We start from the raw sequence: 10561 nt of genomic DNA, 5'->3' as shown, positions 1-10561 counted from the left end.
AGATTTTCATCTTGGGGGATTTTGATACCCGGGGAGGCATTTTCTGAGCATGGGACAAACACTTTAGCTGGCTGCTGCTTCTAAAGTGATCAGTATGCTCAGTTCACAGGAAAGTAAGAAACTGTTTTTAAAAAATGAAAGTTTAGATTTTGGAAAAAAATTCGGTGGCAGGAGCTAGAGTAAAGGTGGGTTACTTCATAGCCCGGTAGTTCCCGTATTTGCCATATCTTGTTAGTATTTCCCCTTTTCATTAAAAAGTGAAAACGAGGCCAACTGTTTCAAAATAGAGTGTTTACACATTTTTCTATAAACAGCTGATTTTTAAACTAAAGCTCATTAAAGGAATAAAGTAACTCACTCATCTTACACAGCACCCTTAATATGTAGAAAAATATCTAAGTGTAATAAACTCTTGTTATGTAGTATGAAGGTCATGAAATGGACAAAGGGCTGGATTTCAGGACTGACACAGCACCTCAGGCATAACATAGAGCAAATGTCATTCGGGTCAGATTTGTGGCGTATACTCAGGACTCTGTATCCTACAGGTCTGTGGCTTTGGATTTATTATAGAATCCACTTTTTGGACTCCAGATCTTGCCACAGAATCACATTCCAAAATTTAAGGTTTCAGACAGAAGCACTTCTGTCCTTTGTTGTCCGGAAGAAAATATTATAATATAAATGTAAACACAATGTATTTCCCTGTTATTCATTTTAGCAGATGTATGCCACCACTGTACATATTTCATAATCCCAGAGGCCCTGGTGCTAGAAGGTGCTGCAGATTCATTGCTTAAAGTTAAGGATGCTTAATTCTCATCCCAAATAAGGATGCTTTCCTGAATCATGGCTAAACTTTCTACTCCAGCTTCCCAAATGCCAGTACCTCATATAGCCTTTACTCAAAAATGACATCTCCTTCCCCTCTAATAACTTCTGTGAAGCCAGTGGGACTGAGAAAGTAAAGAATGCAGGATTGGGACCTGTTTTAGTCAGACTTTTTGCATGAGAAGTAGAGTGCATCTGTAGCCTGGTCCTGTAAACATTTGCTTGTTTGACTAATTCTTACTCATAAATAGTCCCCCACTCAGGCTGGTATTGTGGTAAAGATTACTCATCTAAGCAATAAATTGCTAGACTTCAACCTTTATCCTGGCTGCTTTATCCTCTATCTGAATGCAGGAGTTTAATGTATTTTGGATACCACAATTAATTATACAGCAGTTAGTGACAGTATCATAAATAGAAATGTTGGTTTCAGGAGGAATTAATATGTGCAAAAACTTTCTTCAAACAGGATGCTGTTCAAAGCTTTCCATGATGGTTTGGTGTATTTTATAAATTGAATTATCTTTCTTTACCTGAATGTCATACAGAATTTCAAAAGTACCTCAACACAGCCTTTGTGTGTACATCACAGGCTTGTGCATTTTTAAGCACCATTATCTATGGGCATACAGAAAAGAGCTTACACATAAAAAAAATTTGTTCTTTGTTTTTTGCTCATATGTCATCTTACGAATGGAAAATTGCACCCACAAATGAAAAAACACACCACTGAGCATGCAACATTTCACATTCATAGAGAGAGGCTTTGTGACTCTAACAAAGTATCAAGCTACTTATTGGTAACTGATATGTGACTTTTCTTTTACAGGAACTTTTGCTTTAACTTCCTTGATATCTGCCAATGCTGTTGAGCGTCTTGTTCCTCCATTAAGCAACAATTTTACTACAAGCAATAATTCAGGAGTCTTGGGTTTATCAGAATTTGAAATGCAGAGGATTGGAGTTGCTGCAGCAGTTTCATTTTTAGGAGGAATTATTCAAGTAGGTAGTCTTACTAGTCAATGAACATTTATAGTAGCTAAGGCTTTATATCTTTTAGCGCTTTGACTTTAGTGATGAAAAATATGCCAGTTTTATTTCATAATAAGTCCTGCTCTTTGAACTTTGGCCAGTTGGCTTTTAAGCAGGGCTCTTCCATTTTTTTGTTTCTTACAAATCTGGCTCTATATTTGTCCAGTGCTTTGGAGTCTGCACAATATGATTTGACTTTTGAAAGAGTTCAAAAAAAATTATTTGTAAAATAAAAGGACATCTTGCTTAAAATAAAGTCGATCCTGTGGCATTTTACATTTATTTTTGCCAGAAATAAGTGATTCCTGCTTTTTTCAGTGATGGCAAAGCCAGGTCTTTTCCCATTTTATGTCAAGACAAACAATCAGTTCTTAATTATGCTTGTTCCATGAAAGGACAAATCCTTCTCCCAATAAAGTAAATGAGAGTTTTGCATATGACTTCATTAGAACCAAGAACAGGAGCTAACAAGTTCATCCCCTGCTATTTTTACTTTTATTTCCATCAGGCAGATATTCACAACAACTTTATTATTTATTTATTTTATTTAATAAATACTTAGCACTCACTGACATAGGAATTGCCATATGTATTCTGCCTTTGACAGTTACCAGTACCAGACTTTTCAGGGTGTGACTGGGCATCTTCCCTGTACTGGCTCATTAAGGGTTAAAACCCAGTCCTGGGAAGGGGCTGGAGCAGTGGATCTGTGGAGGCAGCAGCTGTGGCCAGTATGAGCCAATTACGGCCTAGCTTAGCACTGTATAAATAAAGGCTCTTGGAGGAGTGGAGACAGACACACTCTTGTTCTGGCTGGAGAGCAGGAGGGTACTGGCTGCCAGGGAAGCTGAAGGCTTCCTGTGACAGGGCAGTACTGGGAAGAAGCAGGCAGAGCTGGGGAGCTCAGGCCTGACCTCGCTCCCAGGCTGCAGGACCTCAAACAAGGCCCGAGTGTACTCAGGCTGCAGAGAAGCAGCAAGGGTAGAAAAAGGCAGTAGGTCTGCACCCCCTTGCCAATGATGAGTGGCCGTTTCGGACTGCAGTTTTTCCCTGAGGCAAGGGGCTAGATGAAGACTGACAGTGGGTCACTGAGGCAAGGAGGGCATAGGGGGTTGTGGGTTCCCAAAGGGGGAGGACCCCAGAGTGCAGAAACATAGGGAGACACTAGCCAGAAGGGGGTGCTCCAGCACCAAGAAACTAATTCCCAGAGTGACCACCAGGAGGCATCCCGATGGTGAGTCACACCGCGTTACACAGGGGAAGGTGTAAGTGAGGGCTGCCATTTTGTCTGATACACCCAAGGTTTGTACTGGGGAACAGCACAGCTAAAAGCATGAGCTGCTATAACTTTTATTCATATTTTTTGTGTATTGGCACAGCAGCTCTGTTCTACACATTAGGGCTATGTCCACACTACAGATTTCTTGTGCAAGAACTGTTTTGCACAAAAGGTCTTGTGTAAGAGCGCGTCCACACTGCCATGTGCTTTTGCACAAGAGCATCCATGGTAGTGTGCACGCTCTCTTGCGCAAGAAAGCTCTAATGGTCATTTTAGCCATAGGGGTTTCTTGCGGAAGAGGGCTTATTCCTCATGGGGAGAGGAATAACTCTTGCGTGAGAAGCCCTCTCTTCCGATGCTTTACTGTAAATTTACTTGCGCAAGAGCACATGTACAGTGTAGATGCTATGCAAGTTTTTGAACAAGAACGGCCGTTTTTGCACAAGAAGCCTGCAGTGTAGACGTAGCCTAGGAGTCCTAGTAAGTGACAAGTTAAACATGAATCTACAGTGTGACACTTGCAAAAAAAGCAAACATGATTCTGGGATGCCTTAACAGGAGAGTTGTAATCGAGACATGAGGAGTCATTCTTCTGCTCTACTCTGCGTTGATTCGGCCTCAATTGGAGTATTGTTTCCAGTTCTGGGCACCACATTTCAAGAAAGATGTGGAGAAATTGGAGAAGGTCCAGAGAAGAGCAACACGAATGATCAAATGTCTAGAGAACATGAGCTATGAGGGAAGACTGAAAGAATTGGGCTTCTTTAGTTTAAAAAAGAGAAGACTGAGGGGGGACATGACAGCAGTTTTCAAGTATCTAAAAGGGTATTACAAGGAGGAGGGAGAAAAATTGTTCTCCTTGGCCTTTGAGGATAGAACAAGAAGCAATGGTCTTAAATTGCAGCAAAGGAGGTTTACGTTGGACATTAGGAAAACCTTCCTAACTGTCAGGGTGGTTAAACACTGGAATACATTGCCTAGGGGGTTTGTAAAATCTCTATCACTGGAGATATTTAAGAGCAGGTTAGACAGACACCTGTCAGGAATGATCAGATGGCGCTTGGTCTTGCCATGAGGGCAGAAGATTGGACTGGATGACCTCTAGAGGTCCCTTCCAGTTCTAGGATTCTATGTTTAACCAATTGGTTTCATGTGTATAGTGACGTTTAACATCAAAACATTTGGCATACTGCATGACAATCTCATTTATTTTCTGTTCCAACAAATCATTCAATCCAAAATAAAATGAATAGCATTTTTATATTTATTATTTTAATGATTTAGAGATCAAAATATCATTTACCTTCCCATGTGATTTGTTATTCTTTATCCCAAATCCATTTGAGTTTGATATTTGCTTCTGCAACAGGTTCAATAAAAACCTTCTTTGTGTATATTCCATATTAAAAAGATAAACATGCTTTCTTTTTTATTCTGTTTAGTACATATAATGAAATATTGAATAAAATACTTTTCCCAAATATATTCAAATTTATAGTAGCACCTTTCATCTTCAAATATTAACTTATTAATCTTCTTGTACCCTTTTTTGTGTGAGGAGGAAATATTTCTGCCCCATTTCAAAGATGGAAAACTGGAAATAGAGAGATTATGTTTGAGGTGATTTGGATTCTTTTTTTGACAAGCCATCTTTCTGATGTCAAAAAATGCCAGTTTGTCAAAAACTGAAACTCTTCATGAAATGGGGTCAATTTTGATGAATTTTCTAACTCAAAGAGTGAAGGAAAAAGATTGGAAGTTGCCGAATCACAATTTTTAGTTTTCTAGTTTGAAACAACCTTTGGATTAGAAACTTAAAGTAGGAGGTTAAACAAAGGGTTTTTTTTTAATTGTTTTTGTTTTCTTAAGAGAAAGATCACAATCAAAATGAAAAGTTACAAGAATTATTCTGACAAAACATTTTGACTGACTGGATCCCAAAAACTCTATTCTTTTAGTTTGTCAGTACTTTCAAAAGTTAAAATTTTCATCCAGATTCAATATGGGATAATTTTTAAACTCTTGGAAATATTCACTGATTGGGAATCCTATTTCCCACCCATATCTCATAATGATTTATTTGAAACCATGGAAGGTGTGAAATCTAGATTAGAATGCAAGACTCTGGTTCTCACCTGAGTATTGAGACTGCTAAACAGCAACTCTCTCTTTGAAGTTGAATTGTTTCAAATGAAGTTTTCAATTCATTATTTTAGTTGACAGATGGTTTTGTTGATACTCCCTCTATACTACTTGCATGTGATTTTTGTGTGTGTTGGTTTGTAGTTCTATGCATGAACTCTGAGATATAAATTTAATTTGGCATTCTCTGTAAGAATAAGCAATCTGTTATCAGAATAAGCATTTGTTAGTGGATAAGAAACAGAAAAATTGCTTTGAGGTTTGGATTATGGTTTTTTTTCTTGAAGGAAAAAAAATCTGCATTATTACAATGGAAGTGTTTAAGTCTTTAACATCTAAAATGGTTGGCACTGTTTGAAAATAAGTTTATATTGATGGGCACTTATTTTTTTCCTTATACTTCATAACTCTTAGGATTAACACTGTAACTGGTGTAATCTAGTTCTCAGATTTATTCATAAATCTTGGTATCAGTAGCTGTATTACATTTGCTAATGAGATCTCATAAATTTCTTTTGTTATTTCAATGCTGTTGGTAACGAAGCCTCATAATGGTGGTAATAAAATGGAATATTGTGTTTTAAAACTTGAATCTAGTAAGGGAGATAACTGAACTACCACAGAACCTACAAAATTTAATTAGCAAATAACTTCATTCACTCAATGCAAAACAGGGAAAGGAATTTTTTAAATAATAAAATATGTGACTGCCCTAATTTAAGTTTTCTGTCACCTCTTTTATTCATCTTGGTTAATGCTTTAAGAAAGTTCCTTCCCTGTTTTGCACTGAGTACACAAAAGCTATTTGCTAGTGAAATGTTGTAGGTAAAAGCAACTTTTTTTTGGAAGCTAGCTTGGGAGTGTCCAGCTGGCTAGAAGGGCAGAAGCAGACAAAGCAGGGACTGCTTCACTGGGATCAGGATGGTGGGCTGTGAGAGAGGGGGCAAAGCCAGAGCCATCTCTCTCTCCAGCATTTCACTGGGCTCAGAACTTGTGGGAGAGACACCCTCGTTCTCTATACTGGGGGCTCTAGGAATCAGACCATGCATCCCTACCTCCTTCTCGCTCCCTTCCCTCATCCCCCACCTCTCCTCCCACTGTGTCTGCTTGGATGTAAGCTGCAGAGAGGAACCTGCTAGAATCTCCACTTGGTAAGGGCAGAAGCAGCCAGAGCAAGGGCTCTTGGTTCTTAGAGAACTTTCTGCAGTTTTGACTGGAGCTTTTCTCCTTTTAGTGCTTGCTCGAGGTGATTCCATTCTAGATGTGAACATGCTCATGTGCACGATCGTCAGATTTTTGCTTTAGTGGTATCTGTAGGCAGGCCTGTACATGGCCGGGGCAGGGGCATGGTTTGTGAAGGGGGTGAACGCACCTCTCTGTGATCCCCAAGTTGTCCTCCAGTTGTCCCAGCTTCCCCCTCCCCCATGCTCCTGTCAGCTGGAGGAAAGGCAGGTGCGGCATGCTGCCTGAGTCTCCCTTCTCCATGCTCCAGCCAGCTAGGGGAAGGCAGGCGCAGCACACTGCCCAAGCTTCCCTCCCCCATGCTCCGGATGGCTGGGGGATGGCTGAGGCTGATTTCCCTCCCTTTCCCCAGGGGTGAGGCTGGGCCACTGGGGCAGGAGAGGGGTGGCCACCAGCCACTCCCATGGCTTGGGCCAGGCTGCTGCAGCTGCAGCCACAGGCCAGCCAGATGGGCTGATTCTGCCCCAGCCCTCCTGGGGAGCCAGGGAAGTGGGCTGCCAGTCTGCTTTGAGATTCACTGGTTGACTGCTTGTGATCAACTGGTCAACTGTGATCGACATCTTGGGCACCCTAGATAGATGATATAATTGGACCCTGCCGGGAGTCCCACAGGTGTCAGGAGATTAGCGCTGCTTGGTAGTGGACTGTTGTTCTTTTCATTGCAAAGATGGCTACCAGTTAGGACACCAATAAGAAGCAACAGTAGACGAACTGAGAAACATATGTGTTAGCTTTCCATCGCTGACAGTTTATTTTGTTAAACTTAAAAAACAACAAATGGTCTGGTAGCACTTTATAGACTAACAAAACATGTAGATGGTATCATGAGCTTTCGTAGGCACAGCCCACTTCTTCAGATGACTGGAGTTTTACGTCTGAAGAAGTGGGCTGTGCCCCTGGAAGCTCATGATACCATCTACGGCTACGTCTACACTGGCCCCAAATTCCGGAATAGGGATGCAAAGCAGGTAAGTCAGAATAGGGAAATCCGCGGGGGATTTAAATATCCCCCGCGGATTTAAATAAACATGTCCGCCGCTTTTTTTCCCGGCTTGGAGAAAAGCCGGAAAAAAGCGTCTAGTCTGGCGCGATCCTCCGGAATAAAGCCTACTTTCAGGTAGGAATAAGAGATCCTCCGGAAAAGGGCTTTATTCCGGAGGATCACGCCAGACTAGACGCTTTTTTCCGGCTTTTCTCCAAGCCGGGAGAAAAAGCGGCGGACATGTTTATTTAAATCCGCGGGGGATATTTAAATCCCCCGCGGATTTCCCTATTCTGACTTACCTGCTTTGCATCACTTTTCCGGAATTTGGGGCCAGTGTAGACGTAGCCTACATGTTTTGTTGGTCTGTATAGGATAAACTTAAAAAACAACAAATGGTCTGGTAGCACTTTATAGACTAATTTGGCTACCCCCTGAAATTTATTTTGAAATGGCTGTATACAGGCAATTTCACTGCAACTGGGCCAATTCCTTTTATTAATATTATTCTAGTTTAAATTAGTATTTATTTTTAAATTGGTTTTTAGGCACAACTGGAATATAACTGGAAAATAAGGGACCATTTTAAATTTAAATGAAAATTATTTAAAAATAAAACCCTTAAAAATGGTCCGTTATGTTCCAGTTATGCTGGTTTTTATTCAAAACAAATTTAAATATTACTATGGGGAGAAAAGACCAGCAGGAAATTTATATTTAAAAAACATATATTTAAAAAAATTGTGGTCCTCATTTAAAAAAAAAGCACTCCCCCCACCTCCCCCAAAATTCCTCATGTGGGCGTACTGTAGGGTTGGCTTTGGTGCCCTCTTAAGTGCTGTTCTCATGCATTGATATATTAAGAGCTGACAGGTCTATGTCCTTATCAGTTCATTTTTACTGCCTATGATGGTTGCAGTACTTTCTCTTGCATTGGAAGAGCATTAGCAGTTTTCAACAGTCCCCATTGTTTGTCTCCTTTGTATATAGTTCTTAGGTACAGGTTGTACCCTCCTTAACCAGGACTCTCTTGTCTGGCAACATCTGTGGTCCAGTAGGACAACGGATGTTCCTGGACCACAGAGTCCAGGTATAGGTCTGGCTGTGGGGCAGGAGTGCAGCAAGGGGGCCTGGTGACTCAGCTGGGAGCCCTGTGTGTGTGTCAGTGGGGTAGGTGGCGCAGCAGGGAAATCTGGCCCCAACAGCTAGGCAGTAGCAGGGGGCCAGCAGTGGCCACACAGCTCCAGCCATGGCTGCACAGCTCAGGCCTTGGGGGCAGCTAGGGAGCTCTGGTTTTGGCCAGGAAGCTCTGGCCCCAGCAGTGGACAGTCAGCTCTAGCCCCACTGTGCAGCTCCAGTCCCAGCAACAGTGGGAGCTAGAGAGTTGTGGCCTAGGGAGCGACCAGGCAGCAGCAGGGCAGGCTAGAGCTGGGCGGGAGGGAGAGAGAGAGACCCAGGTCCCTGGCACTGCGCTCTTCTTCTCTGGGGCATGGAATGCTGGAATCGAGGCACCAGTCTGTGTCCTCTTAGTACTAGTGAGCAGCTTCCAGAGATCTTTTTGGCACAGGTCACTATCACCTAGATCAGGGGTTCTTAACCTTTTTACCTTCACACCTCCCCTGAAAGTGAACTTCATATTCACACCCCCCTGGGAGCCATTTTGTGCACAGCCTAGCCCTGCCCCTTCACCTGACAGGAAGCTAAGGGGCGTGGCGAGGACTATAAGAACATGAGGCTCCGGGATTTTGTTATGATAAATGTGATTTAGTGTATTTATTTTCTCTAACCTGCTTAGTTTTTTTCTGTAATATTTCACTAGATTTCAGACTAAATGTTCCCTCCATTATTTTAATTCATAATGTGTTTTAAAAATAGTCATGATAAAATTGAAAAAAACAAAGCCCATGGAAATATGGTTAAAAAAAAAAAAAAGATCAAGTGCCATGCCAGGGAGCTCAGTCGGGGCCCAGCCTCTGAGGGAGACAGAGGCCTACCCAGAGCTCCTGGCTGACGAGGCTGAGACCTGGCCTGGGCTTCCCACAGCCGCCTTCTCCCAGGCCAGCGAAGGCTTCCCTGCCTGGGCCGCCGAGGCCTGGCCAAGCCGGCCAGCAGGGCTACCTTCTGACCTAGAGGAACCCAAGGCTCTACTGGTGCCTGGCGATTCAGAGGACTGGCCTGCCTGAACCCTGGGACCTGGCGAACGAGCTGGACGCTGGACGCAGCCGTCCGAGCTAATTCCCAAGTCCGATGGCTGGTGGCGCTGTGGGGTGAGTGAACCCGTTACAATGCCTAAATGAATAATATGAGCTTTTTACTTTGAACCTTTTCCTAACAAATTTACGTAATATTTGAAGATGAAAGTCGGCAGTACTTGCGTACGGTTATTGTAGTGTGTCGTCACATAGGCCTGATTGTTTCGCACTGCTATTGTAGTGTGCCGATCTCTGGAAGTTAATAAGAAATTAATGTTTATAATTTTAATTCATAATATTAATTACGAAGAAATCTAAACTTTAGAATTTTATCCAGTGAGAAGACAATTGTGATACATTTTCTGGGAGGCACCTCACACCTCCTCTGTATCCCCTTCCCACCTCCCCTGGGGAGGCGCACCTCACTGGTTAAGAACCCCTGACCTAGATGATCTTCCAGGTCTCCATTGCCCTGGTATTTCTCAATAGGCAGGCATTGATTCCTGACCTCTAGGCACTGGTCTCCAGCAAGGGTCAGTCATTAGACATAGACCTCCACAGTCCTGCCTTGGTCATTGGAACGGGAATAGCCTGAGTTGGAACCAGAGTTCAGCCCCTTGCCCAGAAACTGTGACTCGCTGTTGACCTGCGAGCCCAGCATGGCATCCATGGTGGTGGCATGGTAGCAGGGCCAGTGGCTTGCTCAGTAGCCTTGTTGGGACTTTCAGGGCATATCTATGAAGTTCCATACTCCCATCCCTCCTCCATGGCCTCCTTGGACAAATCACCCCCAGCTTCACTGGCACTGGAATCCAAGCATGGGTGGAATCTGACATGGAGGTAGCATAACTGGCTGCAACA

At 42.7% G+C, this 10561-nt stretch overlaps 1 protein-coding gene across 6 annotated transcripts in view; it reads left to right on the top strand.

The window, feature by feature from the left end:
• Window positions 1-10561, top strand: part of SLC26A7 (solute carrier family 26 member 7) — a 172184-nt gene that overhangs the window by 66996 nt on the left and 94627 nt on the right. For 4 of the 6 annotated variants that reach the window (XM_075920400.1, XM_075920402.1, XM_075920401.1 and 1 more), the window contains one exon: window positions 1661-1837. In XM_075920400.1, coding sequence (XP_075776515.1) covers window positions 1661-1837 — 177 coding nt within the window. Of the gene's footprint in view, window positions 1-1660; window positions 1838-10561 lie in introns of those variants that run through there. The other 2 variants (XM_075920403.1, XM_014571561.3) reach the window with 2 other exon arrangements.

The sequence above is a fragment of the Pelodiscus sinensis genome, chromosome 2 (genome assembly GCF_049634645.1).
Source record: "Pelodiscus sinensis isolate JC-2024 chromosome 2, ASM4963464v1, whole genome shotgun sequence".
NCBI classification, from domain to species: domain Eukaryota; kingdom Metazoa; phylum Chordata; order Testudines; family Trionychidae; genus Pelodiscus; species Pelodiscus sinensis.
Note: the sequence above shows the minus strand (reverse complement) of the source record. Positions and strands in the feature narration are given on the sequence as shown.